General features: G+C 58.2%; 1 protein-coding gene across 5 annotated transcripts; it reads left to right on the forward strand.

The window, feature by feature from the left end:
* Positions 1-23: 23 nt before the first annotated feature.
* LOC123579335 (bromodomain-containing protein 9) lies at positions 24-23,519 on the forward strand. Of its 5 annotated transcripts, none has more exons than XM_045443242.1 (16): positions 24-226; positions 906-1,120; positions 1,376-1,508; positions 2,972-3,032; positions 3,461-3,605; positions 5,168-5,278; positions 6,001-6,116; positions 7,162-7,294; positions 9,431-9,506; positions 10,426-10,521; positions 11,424-11,556; positions 14,092-14,203; positions 17,228-17,266; positions 19,481-19,580; positions 21,930-22,103; positions 22,790-23,519. In XM_045443242.1, the coding sequence occupies exons 1-16, from the start codon at positions 175-177 to the stop codon at positions 22,888-22,890; spliced, it is 1,797 nt and encodes a 598-aa protein (XP_045299198.1). In that variant the 5' UTR covers positions 24-174; the 3' UTR covers positions 22,891-23,519. The 5 variants fall into 5 exon arrangements, with proteins under 5 accessions (XP_045299198.1, XP_045299218.1, XP_045299179.1 ...); XM_045443223.1 differs by having other exon boundaries at positions 29-226; positions 5,941-6,116; XM_045443232.1 differs by having other exon boundaries at positions 30-226; positions 5,983-6,116.
* Positions 23,520-24,195: the final 676 nt, after the last annotated feature.

Genomic DNA, 24,195 nt, shown 5'->3' on the forward strand with positions numbered 1-24,195 from the left:
AAGCGCTGGGCGCCGGCGGGGCTAGACGGCCCGACTTCCGGCGCCTGCTTCCGGCGGGGCCAGGCGACCTCCGCGGGGCCAGGCGGGTGGCGAGTCGGGGCCGCGGCGGCGGCGTCCACGCTGCGGCCGCGCTTGCTTGCAGCCCTCAGCCCCGCGCTCCGGCCCCGCGCCGCCATGGGCAAGAAGCACAAGAAGCACAAGACCGAGTGGCGCTCGTCCTACGAGGGTGAGGCGGCGGGCGCGCTTTGTGACGTCGGGCCGGCCGGCGGGCGGGGGGCGGGGTCCCAGGCGGGGGCCCCGGGCAAAGATCCCGGGCTCGCGGGCTCGGGCCCCGAGGGAGAATCCCCGGCTCGCCTGCGGGTGGGGGAGGGGGGTCTCGGCGGGGGGAAGATTCCGGGGTGGCGGGAAGGTGTCCTGGGCGAGGATTCTGGGATCGCGGGCGGCGGTTCCGGGCCAGGGCGCCAGGGCTGGCGGGCGTCTGGTCCGGCTCCTGCATCTGTGTTGGCTTGTCTGGTCTTGGAGAAGTTCGTCCCTGTTTGTCACCCGCGTCCCGCCTGCGCGTTCCTGCAGCCTCGGTCCTGTGTCTGCTGCAGGACAGACGGGCGTGAGCGCAGGCCAGGAGCTTAGGGAAGGGTGGGGGGAGGGACCAGGCTCCTGGGCTCCCCTGCCTCCTTGTTCCTGGCCAGACAGAGCAGCTCGCCGGACAGAGCAACTCGAACTATGTCCCCGAGGGTGATGCAGCACCAAGGGGGGCGGGACTGGCAGCCCTGGGGTTTGCTTCCCCATCTTTCCCTGATGGTGTTGCCTTCTGGGGCCTGGGCGTCCTCTCTGTTCCCCCTGCACGTCGGGCCCCTGGTGCCACTACACACCCGAGCACACCCCGAAGCTGCGGTCTCTGCTTACAGATTATGCAGACAAGCCCTTGGAGAAGCCCCTGAAGCTGGTTCTCAAGGTTGGAGGAAGTGAAGTGACTGAGCTGTCGGGGTCTGGGCACGACTCCAGTTATTACGATGACAGGTCAGACCACGAGCGAGAGCGACACAAGGAAAAGAAGAAGAAGAAGAAGAAGAAATCCGAGAAGGAGAAGCACCTTGACGACGAAGAAAGAAGGAAAAGAAAGGTAGAGCAGGGCGGCAGCTGGCCGGTGGAGGCCCCCAGCCCCCGGGGGGCAGATCACAAGGGCTGTGGGGTCTTAGGAAAGGGCTGTCCTGTTTGTAGCAAAAGGCGCACGAGCCCAGGGGGTGGTCGTTGGGGGAGGGAGGGGAGATCTGAAGGAGAAGCGTCTCTGGAGGGAGGTTTGCTCGCTCAGCTTTGTGTTGCAGGAGATTATTTAAAACTGCTTGCCTTGCTCTCGCGCCCTGACTCTGCCTCACAGGAAGAGAAGAAGCGGAAACGGGAAAAGGAGCATGGCGACTCGGAGGGGGAGGCCGACGACTTTGATCCCGGCAAGAAGGTGGAGGTGGAGCCGCCCCCCGACAGGCCTGTGCGAGCGTGCCGGACACAGCCAGGCGAGTGGAAGGAACGTGTTTGGAGGCTCTCCTGGAGCGCGACAGCTCGTCTCTGTGACACAGTGGTTGGCGTCGTGCTTTTCTGCCTCTTGGGGACGTGTGCGGGAAGGAGGGAAGAGCGCTTTCTCTTCCAGGGCTCGACATGAAGCGTAGCTGGACCTGAGGTCTTAGTGTCAACTTGAACCTGTAGAGCAGGGTTCAGCCAACTGCCGCTCCTGTGCCCCCTCCCTTTGTTCTTTTTAAACTCACGAGCTCGTCCCGGGGAGAAGGGAATTAGTGCTCAGATCAGTTGTTACTGACGCTGTCAGGCACCACGAGGGCTGTGCCAGCCTCACCGGAGGAGAGAACACTCGGGGCTCTCTAATCTGTGAGTGGTCACTTTCCTCAGGGGCTTGCAAATGGTCAGGAGGTACTGAAGTGGAGGCAGTTTTCCTTCGAGCGTTTCTCTTCTTGGCGTTGGGTTTGACTGCCTGTGATTCGGGAGGGAAGGAAGCGGGGTCGCGTGGCAGTCGTCGCCGAGGGTGTGGTTTTCTGGCAACAGCCGTCCCCGTGCAAGTCATTGCCACGGTGAACAGGTAGGACCCGGGGCCGCGGGGCACAGTGGGCAGGAGAGAAGGTCAGGCATGAGACGGTTCGCTAGGTGAACGTGCTCACGAAGTCCCTGCCGGCTTGGTCTGATCAGCTGATTGAGGTCACGCGTGCAGTGCTTCCCTTCCGTGTACCCGAAGGGGTGACGTTCACACTTGCTCTGGTCACTGTCACTATCGGGACCCACTCGTGGTCTGCAGGCCTGTTTGCTTCAGCCCTGGAACCAGCTATTTCTCCGAGGAGCCCTGGTTCCTTAGTGCATTCAGATGCTGAGGTCTGGGGGCTGGGCGTGGCCGGCAGTGGATGCTCTAGGGAAGAGCACTTGTGTTCTTATGGCTTAGGGAACAGAACCTAGGCCGCCCCGTGTGCTGACTACGTTCACCAGAAACCACGGTTCCACACCGTGGGCCGAGAGTTGTAGTTAGTGGCCGGCCTCACAAGGACCCCCGTGCGGTTGCATTCGTACCCGTTTTACAGAGGAGGAGCAGCACAGGTGCGGCCAGAGGTTCTGGACTGCCAAGCAAAGTGATAGTCGGTGAAGCTCGGCCTCTGTGTGCTGGCCGTCTTCGTACCGTGTCTGGAACGTACTGGGCCCGGCCGTGACAGGGGACTCATACAGACTGACAAGTGACAGCTCCCTGTTGTCGTCTGAAGGATCTTGGCACTTTCTAAGGGGTTTGGGGGACTGGTGCTGTGGTGGATGCCCCTCCCACCCAGTTGAGTTTTTTGGGGCCAAGACCGGGTCTGGGTCATCCTTGTACCCAGTTCTTGTTGGAGCCTGAAACACTGAAACGTGCCGTGGAGTGGGAGCTCTCTAGTGACACAGCGTCAAGATGTTTTGACTCATCGTTATCCTGTCCTCTTTAAATCGTCAGCCGAGAACGAGAGCACACCGATTCAGCAGTTACTAGAGCATTTTCTCCGCCAGCTCCAGAGGTAAACAGTTTCTCAAGAACTTGAGGTCGGGAACCTTCAGGGTGTCTTTCCCTGTGACGGGTTCTTCCCTCACCTCCCACACCCGTGAAGCAGACCCTTCGCCCTCCCTGGGTGACGCCCAGTCTAGTGGGGGGCGGGCCGGCGTGGGGAGAGCGCCGTGTGCCCGGTCCATGCAGGGCAGGGGTGTTGGTGGGGGGCGGTCAGGACCTCCACGATGCAGATGTCACGGCTCCGGCCAGGAGGGTAATTTTGGAATTTTTAATCATCAAAAACATCTACTATGCTTCTACAGAGTGTAAATTTTATTTCTTATTGTAAGGAACAAAACTTGGTGAATTGTATCATGTTTTTACCGTGAAACGTTTTGTATTGTTTGGAAATCTACACTTAGGGTTCTCCTGTTTAAGTAATGATGTTCTTGTTTTCAGAAAAGATCCTCATGGATTTTTTGCTTTTCCTGTCACGGATGCAATTGCTCCCGGATACTCCATGATAATAAAACATCCCATGGACTTTGGTACAATGAAAGACAAGATTGTAGCCAACGAATACAAATCAGTCACAGAATTTAAGGTAAACTAATTTCGGTTTCCGAAATAATTGCTGCGAAGCTCTCTGTGTGTTTATGTCCAGTAAGCACTCTGCCCGTATCAGCTGGTTTCTAGTTGCGAGTGTTCATGGGGGCCTGAGCCTTCGGGCCAAGGTCTCCCAAAGGTTGCATCAGGGAAACCGGTATCTTGTCTGGAAGCTGTAGAGACACGTGAGGTCAAGCAAAAGTGTGTCTGATTTGGTCTGACTCCAGAACGGGTATTTTTAGGATTACAGTTTTTCCTAGTTTTTTGTTTTATAGTAACTGTGAGTTTAATTTTTTTTTTTTAACGATAAATTTCTATGACTCTCTAGCGTGTAGTTCTGAACTCTGTTTCTTGGTACAACCGTGAGGCAGGAATTGCTTGTTGGCTTTGATCCCAGGGGCGGATCAAGGTGAGTGCTTGACGCTTTGGTAATGATGTCATGTAGGAAAAGGCATCGGGTTTCTTTCTTAGTTTCTATTCAATTTGGAAGGCTTAGCTCTATCACTTTCATTTGCTGGTGACATGACTGAGCGTGTTTGCTGAGCCTCAGAGGCTGTGCCACGTGAAAGGGTACGGGGGCGGGCGGCCCTCAGTCCTCCACCTTCCTTGTCGGGCCCTGGTTTGCTCTGCTGCCCAGTGACGGTCCCGGATGTGAGCAGTGTCCCCCCTCTGCCTTGTCCTCAAGACTGCTACATCAAGGCCCACAGGCCCAGCCCTGGGGATCTTGGCCGTGGGGCCAGTGCTGGGGCTCGGTCGGGGTCTGGCTGGCTTCAGCTGTCCTTATGCGTCCTCATGGCCAGCACAGCGCGCAGTGACAGGTGTGTGTGCGGTCTGTAATTTGGTTGGGGTGATGATATATTGGGACGTCCAATAGCTTGCTTTTAACGTAAGCTGTTCAGCAAGATTTCCCTTATCTTACAGAAAGCCTTTTTGCTGATGCTATTAGAGTAATTGGCGATAGACCAAGTTTTGAATTCCGTGGCAAAATCCCAGAGAGAGGATGTGAACGTGCTCAGCTCTCGGCTCATTCCTCAGCTTTTACTTAAAGGGACCTGGCTGTCACTTCTCGTTCCTACTTAACATCTGATTTCTCCCAAAGCGGGGGAGCTGGAGATGGAGAGAGGGAGCCGCGATGTTCTTAGAACACGCTCGTGTTGGGGCAGCTGGGAGGCTCCGTCGGTTAAGCGTCCAATTCTTGGTTTCGGCTTAGGTCATGATCTCATGGTTCACGAGTTCAGGCCCCACGTCAGGCTCTGTGATGACAGCGTGGAGCCTGCTTGGGATTCTGTCTCTCCCCTGCTCACACACACATTCTCTTTCTCAGAATAAAAAAACAGAAACAGAAGCCACGCGTGTCGCGCTCAGGAGGAAGCTCCGGGTTTGACAGGCTTCTCCCTGTAAGGTCTGAAACTTCCCTCAAAGAGTCGTTAAAAACCATTTGTTAAGCTGAAGAGCCTGGTTTAGTTGCTTGCCACTCAGTTTTAGCCTCTTGACAGGAATCCGGTTTTTGCCGGCATCTTAGTGGTTCAAACTCGACAGATTCTATTTTTTCCCTTTCAGGCGGATTTCAAACTGATGTGTGATAACGCGATGACCTACAACAGACCAGACACTGTGTACTACAAGTTAGCTAAGAAGATCCTTCACGCAGGCTTTAAGATGATGAGCAAAGTAAGAAGCCCGCGGCGGCAAGGAGCCACAGAGACGAGAGTTCCCCTCTGTCTCGATGCCTACACAGAGCCCCACCCCCACTGACTGGCATGCTTCCACCCGTCCATCACTGGCCGTGGTGCAGAGCCTCTGTACACATCCCAGGCCACCCTCCCCGCCAGGCGCGCTCTCTCTTTCTCTCTCTCTCTCTGCTCCTGCGCCAGCTGGAACGTCTCCTTTAGGGTTGGTGGAAAGTGCTGGATCTGTTGATCTAAGTGTGGGTGTCTGATGGATTGCAGCCAGCCTGTGATTTGTTTTACGTGGCTGCCTCACTGAGTCCAGACAGGACGTCTTGGCCGTCCGGAGTGGCTTCCCAGATCTGTCCCATGAGCCAGGTTGCATGCGTCACGCATCTAGGACCAGTGCCTTGTGCCTGACCGGCCTGTAGGTGAGGTGTGGGCCCCCGTGCCCTCTGGCCCGTCCCCCTCTGCCAGCCCCGAGTGCTCCCGGCCAGTCGGCCGCGCCTGTGGTGCTGACTCCCGCCCGCACCTGCCGCGCTCGCGCCACGGGAGCCCGCCGTTAGGCCAGGCGAGGCTGCGGCCATCCCCATCCCACCCATCGCCATGGCGCCTCGGCTGCGAGGCAGAGGTAAAGGCCTGCTGCTCTGTCCTTTTTGATTCTAGGAGCGGCTGTTAGCTCTGAAGCGCAGCATGTCGTTTATGCAGGACGTGGATTTTTCTCAGCAGGCAGCTCTTCTGGGCAACGAAGACACAGCCGTTGAGGAGCCCGTTCCTGAAGCGGCACCCGTACAAGTAGAAACTGCCAAGAAATCCAAAAGGCCGAGTAGAGAAGTTATCAGGTAACGGGAAACGCACCTCAGGATTGTGAGTGAGGGTGAGCCTGTGCTGGCGCCCGTGTCCGCGGAGTCGCTCGCGGACCCCCACCTGCTGGGAGGAGCCCGGTCCCCAGCGGCCGCGTGTGAGCTCTGGTCTCGGGTGTTTCCAGGCAGCTGGCCGCAACCTGGGCCAGCCGGGCCTCGTCACGCTAACGGACCTGGGGGCACAAGGGCAGGACGGCCCCTGCCAGCCACACGCAGGCTCCGTTCCAGGTGTGACACTGCTGTTCCCATATGCGTGTTGCAGTGGTTGTCGGCCCTTCACTCTGAAGAAGTTCCCTCACGTGCAGGAGGACACTTGATGGTGGCCTAGCTTGGCTGTCCTTGTGCGGGGGACGTAGCTGTGCTGTGTTAGGCAGGTGACACGCTTTGTGGGGGGGGCTTCATTCTCGTACCTGACCCCCCCAACTCCTGCAGCCGTCCACCCTGGGCCAGAGGCGGGGCCTTCTTGCAGGCTTGGGGTCCGCAGGCAGAGTTTGCTCCCGCAGCTCCTTGGATGGAGTCGGTCCATATGCTTCTGGAACCTTCCACAGGAGAGGCCACATCCCTTGGGCGCTGCACCCAGTGACCCTTGGCTGTTCGAATAAAGCTCTTCTCTGTGTGGGGTCTGAGCCCGCCTGCCGAAGGCTCGGGACGCCCCTTTTGCCTCACGACCTGTGCTCCCGGCTCACCCTTGTTTCTGGCGTCTCCACGCTCCACGGAGCTTTGCCTCTTTTTCCAACGGTGCCTCGAATGACATTGTGAGTAGTGAGGTTGCCGTCAGGTTGCTCTTAGATCGACTCAGGTGTGCAGCTGAGACACGAGGCACCTCCAGCGGCCGTTTGGGGCTCCCTCGCTGTTCGTGGAGGCCCCGCATATTGCTGCAGTTACAGCCACGAGGACAGGGTCGAGGAGTGCTCCGTGCCCTTGCTCCCAGCCCGTGGTGACCTTGGGGAGCGGTAGGGACTGACCGTGGTGAGGTGGGAGCAGCACGTGCCCCGGTGACGTGTGTGGTGTTCCTGCCTCGCAGCTGCACGTTTGAGCCGGAAGGAAATGCCTGCAGCCTGACTGACAGCACGGCAGAGGAGCACGTGCTGGCCTTGGTGGAGCACGCAGCTGACGAGGCTCGGGACAGGATCAGCCGGCTCCTCCCGGGGGGCAAGGTAGCGTCAGGGGTGTCCGGGCAGAGCTCGTGTCCCGCAGGCTCGCTTTGGGTCCCGTCACCGGCTCCATCTCTGGGGTGGGCGGGGGCGTCCAGGGCTGCCTCGCGGGCAGGAGCCTCCCAGAAGCGGTGTGTGATGCGGGGACGCTGCAGCAGGCTCGCCCCATAGTGGGGATGGTGCCCACCGGCGGATGGACGTCAGGCCTGCCAGGCGTCTGCGCTGCAGCCTCCCTCTTCTCCTGGTGTGCTTGCGTCTCTGTGTGCCTCTGCGGCACCCGTGGGTCCCATCTGACCCGGACCTGGCCTGTGGGGGCCTCCCTGCTGTGCTTGGAGCACCCCCCTGCCGGGAGAGCAGACCGGCACCTCCGGTGGAAACGGTGTGGCTCTTGCATGCACTTTTTTTTTTTTTTTAATTTTTTTTTTTTTTTCAACGTTTATTTATTTTTTTGGGACAGAGAGAGACAGAGCATGAACGGGGGAGGGGCAGAGAGAGAGGGAGACACAGAATCGGAAACAGGCTCCAGGCCCTGAGAGCCGCGTCGGGCTCTGGGCTCGAACTCAACGGACCGCGAGATCGTGACCTGGTTGAAGTCGGACGCTTAACCGACTGCGCCACCCAGGCGCCCCTTGCGTGCACTTTTAAACCCGCTAGTCACGGTAACAAGGGCAGAGGCGACGTTAATCCCGGCACGTTTCCTTGACCTGGTGCATCCACAGTCTCATTTGTGCACGTGGTCCGTGTGAAGAACTCTTAGAACTTCACATCTCTGTCTCAGACACGCGTTTTCAAAACGCACGTGGAGTGTTACGTCAAGGACTTTGAACAATGGCGTTTTGCGTACGCCGGGTTACGTGAAGCATACGGAGATGAATCTTTTACTTACCTTAAGCCTCCCTGGTGGAAAGTTTGCGGTTCCCTGTGTAGCTGATGTTGATCTGCTGGACCCGCTGGTCTGCACGCCTGTAGTGCTTCAGCCCTGGAATGTCCCGGGCACTGGGCACGGCCCTCGGTGGCGCTGGGAAAGAGCCCTGCGGACTGTAGCTCGGAGAGGGAGGGCCGTGCTGAGCTGCGTGTATTCATCAGAGGCACGTGTCCACACACGAACCCCCATTGCTCCCAGTGCTGGGCCTGTTTCCCTTTTCTCCCTTTTTGGGTTGTAATTCCACAGCGAGAAGCCTGACTCCTGTTCCCCTTAGTGCATTCACGTGGTCAGTGCTCACGTGATCAGCACTCACGTGGTCAGTACATCCATAGTCAGCACTCCCATGGTCAGTGCTCACATGGTGAGTACTTACATGGTTAGTACTCCCATGCTCACCGCTCACATGGTCAGCGCTTATGTGGTCAGTGCTCACGTGGTCACTATATGTGGTCGTCGCTCGTCAGTACTGACACGGTTAGCGCTCACGTGGTCAGTATTTACGTGGCCAGCACTCACGTGGTCAGCGCTTACGTGGTCAGCGCTTACGTGGTCAGCGCTCACGTGATCAGTACTGACACAGCGCTTACATGGTCAGTGCTCACGTGGTGAGTACTTGTATGGTTAGTACTCACACACTCAGCGCTCACATGGTCAGTACTTATGTGGCCAGTGCTCACATGGTCAGCAGTGATGGGTCTCCTGTCCTCCCCGCCCTGTATTCAGGCACTCAGGCCAAGGGTCCCCCTCTTCTCCTCCCCCACTCCCATGTGCAGGTGCCCCTCCTGGACCTTCCTGGGGGCCTTCAGAGGAAGAGGGCTTTTGTTCAGTGGTTTTCTGTAAGCGGAACTAAGTCCCTGTGTTAGAGATGGAGCCTCTAGTGCCCGTTGATATGGCATTTGGTGACCAGGGTCCTGTTCTGGGTCATTTGGCTCAGGTTCTGACATCCTGTAAGAGGGCAGTTTCTGGGGTAAGCTTCCTGTTTCCGTATCTCCTTGAGAAGAATCAGGAACTAGTCTTAACCCTTTTAGTACACATGGGTGTGAAGTCAAGTTCGGGGAGGTATGAGAGAGGTCTCTGTGGTCTTTTCCATGGGGAAACCAACTGCCCCGTGACCTGTTGGGATTTCTGCATGTTAGGCCGTGCTCGTACGCCTTAGCTCTGTTGGCGTTGCGGCAGAGCACGTAGGGCCGGCCCTCAGGTGTGCTTCCTTGCAGATGGGCTATCTGAAGAAGGACAGTGACGGCAGCTTGCTCTACAGCGTGGTCAACACGGCCGAGCCGGATGCCGACGGTGCGTGGCCCCGAGCAGGGCTGGGGTTGGTCTCCGCGGCGCCGGGGAGTTTCGGCTTCGTAGCCCGTTTGAGATCACGGTTGCCCGTGCAGAGCAGGCCCCAGCCGCACGGCGTAGACGAATCCCATCCGGTGTTACTCCCCTGTCCTCCCCCTCCTGTGTATGATACGCAGCCTGCGTATGATACGTGGACGGGGGCAGTCATCCAGCGGGGGCAGGGGTGCTGCTCAGACCTTTTCTGCCCCAGGGTCTAGCATAGGCGGCCAGTGTAGAGCTGTGCTCCCGCAGGGCTGCGGTTCTACAAGTCCTCGTAGCCTGACTTCCAGATACCATCCTGAGGATCGACTCACACCCTTGTCAGGGCTCCCTGGGAGGAGCCAGAGTGCACAACTCCGTCGCACTCGCGGAGCTTGGAGGGGGCCCAGACGTGGGCTTAGAGGGGATGCCCTGTGTGATCATCGTGTTGAGGACCTTGAGGGAGGCACAGATGCTGGATCTGCTCACCCGTGGGGAAGCCCTTATGTACTCCGTCTCTTTGAAAAGTATCTCGAGTTGATCAACTCGTAGCTTAGAGTTAAGGTTTGAGAATTGTAGCGGCTACTTTTTTTTTTTTTTTAAGTGCTTATTTATTTTGAGAGAGAGAGAGAGAGAAGGAATCCCAAGCAGGCCCCAGGCAGTGCAGAGCCTGAGGTGGGGCTCAAACTCACAAACCGTGAGATCGACCTGAGCTGAAATCAAGAGTCGGATGTTTAACCGACTGAGCCACCCAGGCGCCTAAGAATTTTAGTGGTTTCTATAAATTTGATTTTAGCTGGTCTTTCTAGAGAGCCCCCCATGCCTTCCCCAAGTGCACTCTGTGAGCCACTGCGGGAGCTGGGAACTCCCCGAGCCACCTGTTCACAGCCCGGTCCCTTTGCAGAGGAGGAGACCCACCCTGTGGACCTGAGCTCGCTCTCCAGCAAGCTGCTCCCCGGCTTTACCACACTGGGCTTCAAGGATGAGAGAAGGGGCAAAGGTGAGTGTGGGGTGGGCAGGTAGGGGCACGGGATGAGGGAAATCACAGGAGAGGTGTGGACCCAGAGTCCTCCCGCCATCTTCCTGGCTCACCTGTTCTTAGTACTGTGTCCAGATTCTGGCTCTGAAACTAACAATGAGATTAAATTAAGGTCCTGTTGAGTGAGGGGAATAAACATTTCACCGGGCACGCTCCTCTTTGCCGTCCACTCGTACCGGTCTATGGGTCTCAGCCCCGTGCCGACCGTGGGTAGGGGTGTATGCCCGGGTGTCTGCCGAATGATGGTGGGCAAGTGTGGGAGATGGAAGGTTGGATGGCTGTGGCGGTGGAGGGAGGGAGGGGACTGGTGTGCTGGCCGCACTTGTGTGCGTGGCCGAGTGACCGAGTGACGTCTGTGGCTGGTTTGCTAGATTTGGAGTGTGTCGGTGTGCAGCAGTTTTGTTCCCCGGGGGACAGCTGGTGGCGTCTGGGGATGTTGTGATGGTCCCATCGTGGTGCTACTGGAGTCTAGTGGGGGGGAGGGGCACGTCTGAGACGCATTGCTCTTGAGCTCTGACGTCATTCACGTGGGGACGCCAGCCGTGATGCCCCCACGGCCCCTTGAGGGATCCAGCCTCGTCCCGTGGGCTCGGTTCCCAGCAGGGCCTGAGTCGGCACGAAGCCCTTCTGCCAGCGCGCGCTCGCCTTGCGTCGCGTAAACTGTCCTCTGCACCTGCTGCAGAGCCGGAAGTGCTGGTTCGGCCCGGAAGCTGCCACCGCTTCGGGTCGCTGGGGAGCAGCGATGTCACAGGGAGGGGGCTGGGAGCGGGGGCGGGGGCGCCGCCCGCGGGACCGAGCGCGTCTCACGCGGGCGTCACCGCACGTGCGCCTCACGTCTTGTGCTCTCCCTCTCCTGCCCTCAGTCACTTTTCTCTCCAGCACCACTACCGCGCTTTCAATGCACAGCAATTCCGTGTTCGGCGACTTAAAGTCGGAGGAGATAGACCTGCTGTATTCCGCCTACGGGGATGAGACGGGTGTGCAGTGTGCGCTGAGGTGAGCAGGGTCGGCACGGTCTGGAAGGTTCTCGCTTGCCGTGCGGGAGGAGCCGTTTCCCTGGTGGGTGGTTGGCGGGAGACGGCCGACGGCAGCGGGTCTGCACGGCAGAGGTTTTCGAGTCCTTTTCCGTAAACCACTGGTCTGCCGCGGGTTGGTCTTGAAGTTCGGGTAACTCAGCTGCGCCTTACGAAGGTGACGATCCGGGCTGTAGTTTAAAAAAGAACGTGTGTGTGCACGTAACCAACCACGTGTTTGGAGCTTGTTTTGTGATTTTGTTGGAACCTGGCTCGGTGGCCGTGTTCGTCTGCTGGGGCCACCGGAACCGTGCACCCCAGCCTGAGGGGCTGAAGTGACAGGCATTCGTCGTCTGGCGGGGCCGGAGGCTGGGAGTCCGAGACCCGGGCGTGGGCAGGGCTGCTTTCTCCTGCGGCCTCTGTGCTTAGCGCGTAGACGGCCCTGGTCTCCCTGTGTCCTCACCTGCACGCCCGTCTCTGTGTCCCGGTCTCCGTTTCCTTCAGAGACACTAATCGTAACGCGTTAGGGCCCCCTGAAGACTCCGCTCGAACTTCATCACCTTTGGGAGGCCACGTCTCCGAATAATACGTTCTGAGGTACTGGGGTTGGAGCTTCAGCAGAAGAATTTTGGGACACGCTTCAGTCCCCAACGGTGACTGGGACGTGGTACTGAAACCGCAGACGTGGTGCCGTGTTTCAGTGGAACTGCTGTGTTCTGTGCACCAATAGAAGTAGGTCGCGCCTGTGGAGTTTTAGTAATTCTCCAGGAGGAAAGGCAAGTTTGGCTAACCTCTAAGAAATGGATCTTTCCGTATTAGATCTTTAATTCCAAACAGAACACGGGACGTATTTTAAAAATGAACAAAAGGAAATCAGCCCTTAATACGATTTTTATGAGCCCAGAGAAGCAGAAGTGGAACACCAAGGAGGAAATCTGGCGAGCGAGGACAGTGTCACAAGTGGTGCCCCCCCCCCCCTTTTGCCCCACTGCCCTGTCACAGCCTTTAAGGGACGGAAGTCACCTTTGGTTCAGGGGGCACGGTGTTCCCAGACGGTGGTCGCCTTCCCCCGCGCCCACCCCTGAAACAAGGATGGACTCCGGGTGCCGGGCAGCGAGAAGCCCGACCGCGTGAGCAGCGCACGGCGGCCGCAGCCCACGCTCCTCCTGGGCGTCCCCGCGTCACCTCGCCACGCGCTCTGTTCCAGACCACGCCACGAGTGTTCCGGTGTCCCTGCTCCCGTCACACGCTCACGGTGGTGGCGTCTCCTGAAACGCCCCCGGAGAGACTCGTGTGCCGTCACGGTCTCACTCCCAGATCAGTGGCCCTCCTCGCTCCGTGTGACGGTCTGGCCTCTGGGGAGCCCTTCTGAGCCTTTGCCCCAGGGCTTAGAGGCCAGGACCCGGGCCTTTGTCCCCCGCCTCCTTTTACGGTGCCTTCCACTCACTTCTTTTTTAGTTTGTAGTATTCACGGGGTCCAAAAACCAGGACGACACTCTAGGGTGCGGTGCCCGCGGAGTCTCGTTCCCGCACGAGCTCCCTCTCCCCGCTGCCGTGGAGCGTCTCTCCTCGGTCTCCTTTCGTTAAGTCAGAACGGAAACCAAAACGAAAACAGCACCGGGTACGGCCGTGCCCCTCCCGCGGGAGCCCGCGTCTCCCCGTTGACCCCGAGCCGCGCGCTGGCGGTTGTGCGGGGCTACCTACCCGCGGCTTTTCTCGGTCGGTAGAGGACGGCGTCGCGGTCGGGTTTTCTCGGGATTTTCTTCGTAACGTGCTCTTCCTGGCGTGTCTCGTGCGGGGTGTGGTGCGCGGTGCGTGCGACGTGCGAGAGCCGCCCTCGTCAGCTCGCGTTCTCAGAAAGGCTTCCGGTCAGCAGACTGCGAGTGGTTCGGTCTGAGGCGAGACAGAAGCGATGCGTGGATTTGCAACTTGCGGGGTTGGCGCCCCCGATCCCTGCCATTGTTCAAGAGTTCACCGTACGTGCCCGGACTCTCGTTAGCCTTGTCTTTTTTTAAGGGATCTTCTCGAGATGGTTTTTAAGTTTTAGCATCTGTTTTTTAAGATCTCTTTTGTTTGTTGTTTAGTTTATATTGAGGGAGGGCGCACGTGCACGTGAATGGGGGAGGGGCGGGGGGGGGGGGGAGAACCCCAAGCAGCCTCCGCGCTCAGCTCAGAGCCTGACGTGCGTCTAGAACTCCCAAAGTGTGAGATCGCGACTCGAGCCCAAGTCGAGAGTCACGTGCTTGACGAGCCACCCGGGCGCCCCTTGAGTTGCTTTTCACCTTTCTGGATCATGGGCCACCCTGAGTGACGAAGACGGTTGCTGCCACCCCCCAGATTACACGTGGGAGGTTTGCGGCTCTCCGCGAGACCCTCTCGCGGAGGCGCGTCCGAGGAGCCGGGTCCACGGGGCAGGCCCCGCTCCTCGGGACCGCCGGCCCCGGGGAAGGCGCCTGGGAGACGAGAGTGTGCGGCGCGGGGCCTTCCGGCGGCATCATGCCCTCTCTCGGCCTTCCAGCCTGCAGGAGTTCGTGAAGGATGCTGGGAGCTACAGCAAGAAGATGGTGGACGACCTCCTGGACCAGATCACCGGCGGGGACCACTCGCGGATGCTGTTCCAGCTGAGGCAGGTGGGCGTGCATGTGCCGCGTTTGTGGGGCCGCGCCTGTGGAAAGAGCCTGTCCGGATGGACACCGTCCTAGGGAATCGCTGGCTCGTCTCCCCTCATTCATGTTTTAAGTTTTTACTTCAGGCAGACCGTTTTCTTTCAGAGGAACTGAAAAGTTTAGGAAGTCCCGCTTGCCACCCCCACTTCCCAACCCCACCCCCCCCCACCCCCGCCGTCTCTGGGGCTCTGTGACTTTATACCCAGATCACTGTCGTGCGCCGTCCATTCCCTTTGCTCTGAAGACTCTTTTTGGCTATTTCTTCGAGTGTAGACTTGCTGATGGGGAATTTACTCAGCTTTTTTTTGGTCTGAAAGAAGTTATTTTATCCGTATTTATGGAATTCCTCTTCCCTGGGTCTGGAATCATGGAATCATAGGCTGCTTTTCTCCTATTTTGAGAGACATATGACCACGCCGTTTCTGAAGCGTCGCCGTCGTAGGCGTCCGTGTCTTCTGTCGCGCGTCTTCTTGGCAAAGCGCACGCATCGGCCGACGGGCTTCGAGTGGGCTTTTCCTTTTTTCAAGGTTGTAGGAAAAGACCAGAAGAGGTCTGTGCTATACAGACCTCCGTTCCAGGAGGCCTCAGATACTCGCTCCTTTGTCCTTTGCAGGAAATGGACTGTTTGCTGCTCTACGTGCTTCTGAAGTTTAATCTTTGTAACTGATGTTCAGTAATTCGTCTCTGATGTGTTTCCGCGTTCTTTTCTCTGTGCTTATCCTGCTGAACGTTTGTCGGGCTTCTCAGGCCCGTCATTTAGAAGATTTTCATCCGTCGTCTTTTCAGATGTCGCGTCTGCCCCCACCCCACACTCGTCGCTTCTCCAGGACTCTGACTCGCGGCTGGCATCCTGGCCTGTCCCGAGTGCCGCTAACGCTCAGCTCCTTTCTCAGTCTCTCGTCCCTCCCTCAGGGGTGAATGCTGTCTGTTGCCGTGGCTTCAAGTTGAGTGATCTGTTTTTGTGCCGCGGCCACATTTGCTGTTAAGCTCAGCCAGTGAAGGTTTCCTTTGAGACGCCGTGTTGTAGGTCTAGGCTCTGTTTCTTCCTTCTTAGGCCTTCCCTTTCACGGTATGTTCGTGCTTTCCTTTAAATTTTTGGACCTGTTTCTCATATCTCCCACAGCCGCTTTGAAAGTCCTTACCCACCAATTCTGTCATCTCTGCCATTCCTGGATTTGCCTTTTGGTAGATTTTCCTCTGCTTACTGTCCACAGTTTGCTGCTTTATTGTTTGACTGGGCCCCGGGCATTACATTGTCGAGTCTCTGCTGTCTGGACTGTGCTATTACTGCCGCCAGCAGTCATAAGTGACTGGCGGAAATAGGACTGTGGTTAGTCTGAATTAGATATGATGAGAATGTGAGCTGCGGACCAGAATTTTAGAGACTGGTGCGAAAAAAGAAACGTAAAACTATTTCATTATTTTTTCTGGATCTCACGTTAAAATAAAAAATGTCTTCAATACGTTGGGTTAAGTGAAACGTGTCATCGTCGACTACGGGTTAAGATTAATCTTAAGCAGGCTACTGGAAAGTTAGGTAGGTATGTGCTCACGTTACATTACTGCTGGGCGAGGCTGGCCTGGATTTTACTGTGTTCTTTTAAGAACGTTGATGTTCGTTTTGGCAGAGTTCTTAGGAGTCATCTGATTTCTTGGGATTTGTTTTTAATTTGGTAGGGTGGGTTTCAGCGGCCTTTATGTTGGGTGAATTTGGCCCTGATCCTAAGGAATGGCCTTTCAGGGTCTCTTCCGGTGGCCCAGGTTTCAGCGAGGTCTTGGCTGGGTGGAGTTTGGTTGTGTCTCCTCACGTGTACCTGGCCCCATGGTGTTCGTCTGTGTGTGCACAGGGCAGTGTGCTCCGGGTTCAGCCCTCCTGGACTTGTGGAGCTCCTGCTGTGAGCTGTATCCTCCTCTCCAGACTTTGCCACTCTTCAGTTCCGTGTGGCCACTGTGCCCCGGCTCCCGTTCTCTGCACTGTGGTCTGAAAGTTTTCCTCCTGGTGCCGCCCCTGGGCACAGTGTGTGAGGCTGTGTCTTTATAGAGCAGGAACTCCTGAGATGTCCTGGCCACTTGGTTTCCTTTCTAGATTCCAGCGGGATCACTTTTCTGAAAGTGAGCTTGCTTTACAGGAGTCACGTAATTCCCAACGTGCTGTGGCGTTAGGTGACGTTTGATGCTAAGACGTATACGTTAGTGGAGACGTGCGTATCCGTGTGGAACTGGACGTTACGATAGCGGAGAAGTTAATTTTCTACTAAAACTTATAAAAACCTCAGCACAGGTGAATCTCTAGAACGTTGTCCCAAACAAAAGATCTCAGATGCAAAAGCGTGCGAGTGACTGAGTGACTGTTTTGAAGGTGAAGATCCTGCCAGATTGCAGGACGGTGGCTCAGTAGCATTTAGGCTTGTGATCTCCACATGTGGTCACATGTGGCTGGGCGTCCCATACAGAATGTAGTCACACAGTAGCTGTCTTGGGTGACTCTGGGTCCCGCACAGGCTGTGGTCATGCAGTAGTGGTCAAGTGTAAGCCTCTTGTGGACACTGCAGCCCGAGGAGAAGATGCGTGGCCCCACAGTGCAGCCCATCGGAGGGCAGGGGACCCTCCTCACCTAGCAGGTGGTTTCCTGAGCTGCCCCTGAGACGCAGGTACAATGTCAGACGTTTACCTTCTGTTTGAAGCCGTCCAGGGCTGCGGAAACGCATCGGGTGCCCTCTCCTTCACCTCCGTCCCTCCCAGGGTGCCATCAGGGCACTCGGCCTCCCAGGGTCTTGGCCGGGCCTGCATGAATCGGGCCCTCTGTGGGGAGTTGGCTGTCTGTCTGATGCTGCACCAGCTCTGATTCACAGGGTGGTGTGAATACCGCGAGGACAACCCCAGCAAGACTGAATGGGCTGCTTTGATTTACGTCTGTGTACACGATATGAGCGAATCATTCTGTATAAAACCGTTTCGAAAACTGGCTTCTCCCGTTTTGATTTGCAGAGGAGAAATGTTCCCGTGAAGCCTCCAGAGGAAGCGAAGGTGAGTTGCACGGACGTGTAAGTGAAAACCTGATGATTAGCGTTCCTGCGGGGAACGGTCGTGTTCAGCCTGTGAAATGGGGTCATTGAGAAGAGGGTCACGTGTTGTTTTCTTGGGAAACCGGTTAAGTGGTAGTCTCCCTGCCCCTGAGTTTTAGTGACAGGGGTGAGGGGCAGGAAGCCACGGCACTTCTCTTCCAGTCCAGGCACGGGAGCCGCAGAGCAGTGGTTGTGCGGGGGCCCTGTCTTCTCACGTGGCAAGTGTGCACGGCCGGCCGGTGGGGAAGCAGGCGCTGGACCGGATTCCTGTAGGGGAGCCGCGGGGCACTCTAGCCTCTGGGGTGCTCCCTCGGCTGTGTGTGGGGCCTCGGCCCTGTGAGGTCTCTAGGGAGATCTGCGTGTCTGCTCTTTGGCTGGTGTGAGAAGTCGTGAGTAAACCAGCTGTCTTCAAGTCGCTTTTACGAGTTCCAAGTTGCAGGCGAATCTGTAACAACTTGGAAAACCGCAGCCGTGGGATGATTGCCCCAGCCACGCAGGGAGAAGGGCCCCGTGCTGGGCCCTGGGTAGGATCATGAGTAGCACTGAGCCTCGGTCTCTGGTTGCAAAGTAGAGCGGTAACAGTGGGGTCGTTGTAGGACTCTCGGTGGCACTCTCCCCTGAGATCTGGCTACCGCCGTACTCCATAAACACGAGCTCAGCCCCGGCCGGCGTGTCGATGGCCCGGAGTGATCACTGTAACGTCTCCTCTTGAGAGAGATTTATCAGAGCACAGAGCAAAGTGGCTTTTCTGAAAGTCAAGTGAAAGAAGCAAATTCACAGATCACCCAGACGAGACAGACCGATGGCAAGGCTTCACACCCAGACAGGACGACAGGAGAGGGCTTAGACCCAGAGGGGACAGGCCGACGGGAGAGGGTTCACACCAGAGGGCACGGCCCAACGGGAGAGGGCTCACACCCACAGGGGACAGGCCGACGGGAGAGGGTTCACACCAGAGGGCACGGCCTAATGTGACAGGGCTCACACCCACAGGGGACAGGCCGGTGGGAGAGGGCTCACACCAGAGGGTGGGGCCCAACAGGAGAGGGCTCACACCCACAGGGGACAGGCCGACGGGAGAGGGTTCACACCAGAGGGCACGGCCCAACGGGAGAGGGCTCACACCCACAGGGGACAGGCCGGTGGGAGAGGGCTCACACCAGAGGGCACGGCCTGACGGGAGAGGGCTCACAGGCCCTGTGCCCCTTGCCTGGTTAGCAGGGTCTCATCTTCCTCCTTCGCCAGGTCCCTGTGTGTGGCCAGATGTAGGTGGGTGCCTGTCCCTACTCTCTGGGCTGGAGGGGACCCTGTGTGAGCCTTCGAGCTGCAGGGCGGCTGAGGGTGTTCGAGAGCACATGACGTGCACCTGCCCAACCAGGTCCACAGGCTCTGAGCGTCTGCTGCAATGTGGACCTTTAGTTGAACTATTTGGTGAAGAAACGGTCCCTCCAGGCCGTGTGTCGGGAAGGGTGTGGTCATTGGACAGTAACTTCTCCCACAGTGACTTAGGGTCCGATCTCCAAAGTGAGGGTGGGATTTGGTAGGATTTGAAGGCCTTAGGGTCTTACTTATAGTACATTTCCCTTAAAGCACCAGAGGCGGCTCTCAATGTTCGTTTTAAAAAGGGCCATACATTAGCTGTTACCTCCTAACGTTTACGAGCCACAGGCTGCCGTGGAAGGTTTGCATGGTGGGAGCGTCTCGGGGAACGCTGGGCTGTTTCCTTACAGTGCAGAGAGGGCTAGGAGGGCGTGGGGCAGCCACAGAAGGAGAGAGAACACACTTGGCTTGGAATCTGCCGTGTTTTTACGTGTAGTCTCTGCAAGGTAGCCGTGAGCCCCTCAGGTCCCCTGTGTCCCCCTGTGCCGCCGCCCCCCTCCCCCCCGTTGCAGGGACCTGTTTATCCCCGAGAGCCAGCGGCCTTTGGCTGTGGGGTTTGGTCTCGGCAGTGGCAGCCGCCTCTGGGAGCGCCCCTGGTGGTCGTGGCTGCAGCGAGGACCAGACGCAGGGTGGTCTTCCGCTCCCTGGGTGTGGACGTGGCAGAGCCGGCCTGTCCTGGGGGGGGGGGGGGGGGGGAGGGAGGGTGCTGCCGCTCCTGTGAGTTCAACAGCTGGTGTTAACTGCCCGCTCAGTGACCTCTTTCCTTTTCTGCTCGGTACCTACCCGTCTCCTGCAGGCTGGGGACTCGCTGGGCGACAGCAACTCCGTCCTGGACTTCATGTCGACAAAGTCCTACTCGGACGCCTCCCTGGACATCTCCATGCTTGGCTCTCTAGGTAGGTCGTGCCGGGCGTGCTCACATCCTCGGGCTCCGCTGGAAGAGGACGCTGTGTTCTCATCCCCGGTGCCGTGTCAGTCTGCGAGGTGGTCCCCGGGGCACGAGGCTGGTGTGCCGAGGCCTGTCCCCTTTCTAGGAATATGGCCACTGTGCTCGGGGTCCCTCCCTGATGGCCCCAGAGGGGGCTTGCCCAGGTCTCCTTTTTTGACGTCAGGGTCCCTCGAGCCTGTCGGTCGTGCAGGGACGAGCTGCCTGCCTCGTGGCCTGCCATCGACGTGTCTGCGCGCACGTACCCACCAGGCTGTGCCCTCGTCGGCAGCTGAGCCCGACCCTGCCACGTGAGATGCCCTCTGCGGTCCGCATGGCACCCAGGGTTTTGGAATCTCTTGGGCCGTCCGGCTCCCTGTTGACTCGAGGCTCTCGGGGTGCATTCTCCTCCCCTCCTTTCCTTTGGGCCGACCTGACCATTACCACGGGGCTTCTCGCGGACGGTGGCCTCCCTCATTGCGTGTGGCCGTGCCCGTGGTGCTTCCGGCGTCGAGGGGTGGAGGCCAGACGTGCTGCTAAACATCCCGAGGCACAGGGAGCGGCCCCCCAAGAATGACCCGGCCCCGGAGGCCACCGCGGCCGGGGGTGAGAAATCCTGCCTGCGTCAGAAGTGGTTTCTGTCAGCGGCTCGGAGCGCATGAGGCCGGCTCTCACTTTGTCATCAGCCCCGCGGTCTCTGCCTTGGGTTAGGCTGTTTGTACTTAGCGTGGTAACCCAGGCCTGATTGAGATCTGCTGTCTTGCTCCTTGTCTGTCATTTTCCCAATTGTTTGGGGGTCCCACGCCTACCGCTGGGTTAGGTGGTTCCCTAGGAGTCTTGGGACTCGTGGCTCTGGTTTGATACAGCAAAGGGGGACAGATCGGGACCCACAGAGGGAAGGGGTGCATGGGGTGAGTCTGGGGGAGACCAGGCAGCGCTCCAGAGCTGCCCCATGGGGTCCCACGGACACGCCTGACTCCCAGCATTGAGTTGGGGCAATGCAGGCACTCTCTCCCTGGCACATCTGCAAATTCCAGGCTCCTGGAAGGAGAGCAGGTATTCAGTGGAAACCACATCATTTGCATGGACAGTCGAGGTCCGGGGAGCCCGTCTGTCACTCGGGTGGTGGCGACCCTCCCGGGATCCAAGTTCACCAGCCGAGGGCCAACTTGGTCTTCTGGGCTTGCGGTCGGAGGCTGCTGTGTTAATGTTAGCCTTGCCAACTCTTCTTTTCCTCTGTGTTTAAGGTTTTTTCCTCATTACTGGTTTTTGGTAGTTTGAGCGTAAGGTGCCTTGATTTGCTTTTGTTTGGATTTATCCATCGGGTTATGTTCGACCTGTGGACTCGGGGGGACCTCTGGACTCGGGGGTCTGTGGATTTTCAGCTGGGCTCCCGATTCTGCCATTTGTTGCTGAGTGTCTTTGCTTCGTGTCTGGCCGTCTGTTCCGCCGCGGCTGACCTGCTGTTGTCCTTCCCAGCGTGGGGTGGCGGGTTGCCGCAGACGCTGCCCTTTTCCTGTGCCGGAGCCCAATTCGGCTTTTCCAGACTCTCCCCTTCTCCCCTCACCACCCTCTTCCTCTGCTTTTTGAGGAGCGAGTGCCTAGTCGCGAATTTAAGGCCCCTCTTGTTCACAACTTTCCTCCCGTGTTTGGTGGGGCTGTTTCCCTGCCCTCTGCCCACCCGGTAGTGGTTTCTCATGGGCCAGACTGCAGTTACACCTTTGGGTGCTGGTTAGCTCGTGTGCCTTGATGCTGCGCTTGGTCACGTTCTGACGGGCCGTTACCGATGTGTAGGCGTAGGCGTCGGACCCTGTCCAGGTGTGGCTGGGAGGTGCTCTAAGGGCGGCCCTGAGCCACATTTAGTGTAGGGAGGGACACCGTCCTGCCGGTGGACCGCACCCTTCTTCAGGCTTGGGCCACCGGTTGTCGGAGACACGTGAGTTTTTGAACTGCCTGGAGGGGTCGTGTGCTCCCACACACGCAGGGCCCCTCCTGGCCCAGACCCGGGAGCTCTCCCGGCAGCCCACTGCCCGGGGCCCCCTGCCCCCGCTCTGGCGTGTTCTCCGTCCTGGCGTCTGGGGGCCTCCGTTGCACATGCTGTCCCGCTTCCTGTGTGTTTACACCAGAGGGCAAGCCCTCTTCGTGAATGGCTCAGATCTGATGTGGCACCCGCCTTCCAAGCTTGCCTGTCCTCCCCCCCCCCACCCCAGCTTTCCGCACGGTGGGTGTTGTCCCAAGCGTTCATAGCGGCGAGGGAGAGACCGGGGGTGCGGCCCAGGCGTCTGGGTGTCTGACGTCTGATGGCCCCGTGTCTGTGCAGGGAAAGTGAGGAAGGAGCCTGACGCAGACGACAGCCACCTGAACCTGGATGAGACGGCGAAGCTCCTGCAGGACCTGCACGAGGCACAGGCAGAGCGCGGGGGCTCCCGGCCGTCCTCCAACCTCAGCTCCCTGTCCAACACCTCCCCCTCCGATAGGGACCAGCACCCCCTGGGTAAGGTGGCCCCCGGGACCGTGCGGGCTGCTCCCTCTGCAGGGCGTCCCTGCCCCCGGGGCGCTGAGACCGCCCTAGTCGGGCGGAAACGTGTGAGTGGAAGTCACTTGGCGTTAGGAATCGTGGGGAGTGGCCGTGAGACGTGGCCGGCCCTGCGTCAGGAGGAGCCCCAGCTGGCTACACCCCAGGGCCCTTGGAAGGGGCAGAACGAGCCTCAGACGCTGCGTTCAACTCGGGGAACGTTTGTTTCTTTCTGCCATTCCCGTGTTTAGTCCTAACACAGAGTGTCAAGGAGTGTGTCGATCCTCCGGGGCCCTGAGGGGAGAGCAGGTGGCCTGGGGCCTTCTGTGTTTACTGAGACAGAGCGGGCAGGTGTGTGGGCCCCATCGGGATTTCGGTCCCACCAGGAAGGGAACCAAACGCTTCCTGCTCCTTGAATTTACTCCCTTACTTGCCCATGCTGCTGTCGTAGTTCCCAGATAGAAGGTCGGGCTCGCGGAATACGTCTTGACGTTGTGGGCTCAGGGGTGCTCGTCCGTGGTGGAGGTTTGGCTGAATAACAAGCGGGCTCTGTGGCTGAGTTGTGGTTTCACTAACCGCCGTCACTAGGACACGTTTTCGGCCCGGTGTGAACCGTGACGTGTGTGGATCTGCTGTGTGAACACCTGTCTTTCCCACAATTGCAGGAAGTCCTTCTCGCCTCAGCGTCGGGGAGCAGCCAGAGGTGACCCACGACCCATACGAATTTCTTCAGTCTCCAGAACCTGCAGCCCCTGCAAAGAGCTAGCCTTGTAGATAGACTTCCGTTAGTTTTTTATTTTTTTATTTGTGCGTACAGAGTTTTTGTCGTGAGACAGAGACTTTCGTTTTGTCCCCTCTGGCGTGCGGGAAGCAGCCCCGGGAGGTGGGGAGGTGTCTCTGGCATCATGTCGGCCACACGCGGATCCCGTGTTTCTGTGGGTAGCCCCGTGAATGCTGGACAGTGGACAGCACACATACAGGTGTGTGACCGGGTGGGGTCGAGCCGTTGTGCTTTGTTTCTTGAGCTTTGAGGGGTCTGTAAAGCTCCTCCCTGTGGCTGGCCGGGACACGCCGTCCTGCCCCAGCATCCTTCCCGAGCACCCCTTGGGAGGCAAGAGATGCCCTCGTTGGGGGTCCTGTGTGCTGTTTGCCCTGCCCGCCCTCCCCGCCGTCCCCACATTCCCGAAGCAGGTCGTGGTGGGGCTGCAACCCTCCTGGCCTGGGACAGGCTCTGTGCTGGGCGAGGCCTGCCTTCTGCTGGAAGCTGACACTGCCCCCTGGCGACAGTGGTGTGCCGTGTCCGTAGACTTTTTTAATCTGGATGTGTTTACTGGATGCCTGTTTACATTTGCAAGACGTAGAGATCTCAATAAAATACAGAGCGATTGCATGTAATTGTTTGCAGCCCCATAGGTGTCCACTTCTTTGTTGTTTTTTGATTTTCTTCAACGTTTGTATTTGAGAGAGAGCACAAGAGAGGGAGGGGCCGAGAGAGAGGGAGACGCAGAAACGGAAGCAGCTCCGGGCTCCGAGCTGCCAGCACAGAGCCCGACGTGGGGCTGGAACTTACAAACCGTGGGATCACGACCTGAGCCGCAGTCGGACGCTCAACCGCCCTGAGCCCCCAGGCGCCCCTGTGGGTGTCCACTTCCGAGTGACTTTTCGGCGAGAACCTTTGTCACAGGAGGTCAGCAGCGTCCGTTCCGGCCGCTCACCCCCCCGCGTTTACTCTGCGGCTGGCCCCGTTCTCTGCCCGCAGCGTGTCTGTCTCTCTTACCCACCCTGCACGACTTCCAGGTGGCTTCCTTTTTGAAAACAGAGTTGGAAGGGCGCCTGGGCGGCTCCGACGTTTAAGCGTCCCACTCTTGATCTTGGCCTGGGTCATGATCTCCCGGTTCGTGGGTTCAAGCCCCATGTCGGGCTCTGTGCGGACAGGGCGGAGCCTGCTTGGGAGTCTCTCTTTCCCCCCCTCTGCCCCTCCCCCACTTGTACGCACACGCGCACGCTTCTTTCTCTCTCAAAATAAACTTCAAAATATTAAAACAAAGCAAGATTGGAGCTTCTGTCACCT

This window comes from Leopardus geoffroyi, chromosome A1 (genome assembly GCF_018350155.1).
Source record: "Leopardus geoffroyi isolate Oge1 chromosome A1, O.geoffroyi_Oge1_pat1.0, whole genome shotgun sequence".
NCBI lineage: Eukaryota > Metazoa > Chordata > Mammalia > Carnivora > Felidae > Leopardus > Leopardus geoffroyi.

What these genes read in the sequence shown, in the direction of transcription:
- LOC123579335 (XM_045443223.1), top strand. Translation starts at nt 175, where the DNA reads ATGGGCAAGAAGCACAAGAAGCACAAGACCGAGTGGCGCTCGTCCTAC. An exon ending in GCTTTAAGATGATGAGCAAA is followed by an intron (nt 5,279 to 5,940) that starts GTAAGAAGCCCG and finishes TTTTGATTCTAG; the next exon opens with GAGCGGCTGTTAGCTCTGAA. An exon ending in GGATGAGAGAAGGGGCAAAG is followed by an intron (nt 10,522 to 11,423) that starts GTGAGTGTGGGG and finishes TCCTGCCCTCAG; the next exon opens with TCACTTTTCTCTCCAGCACC.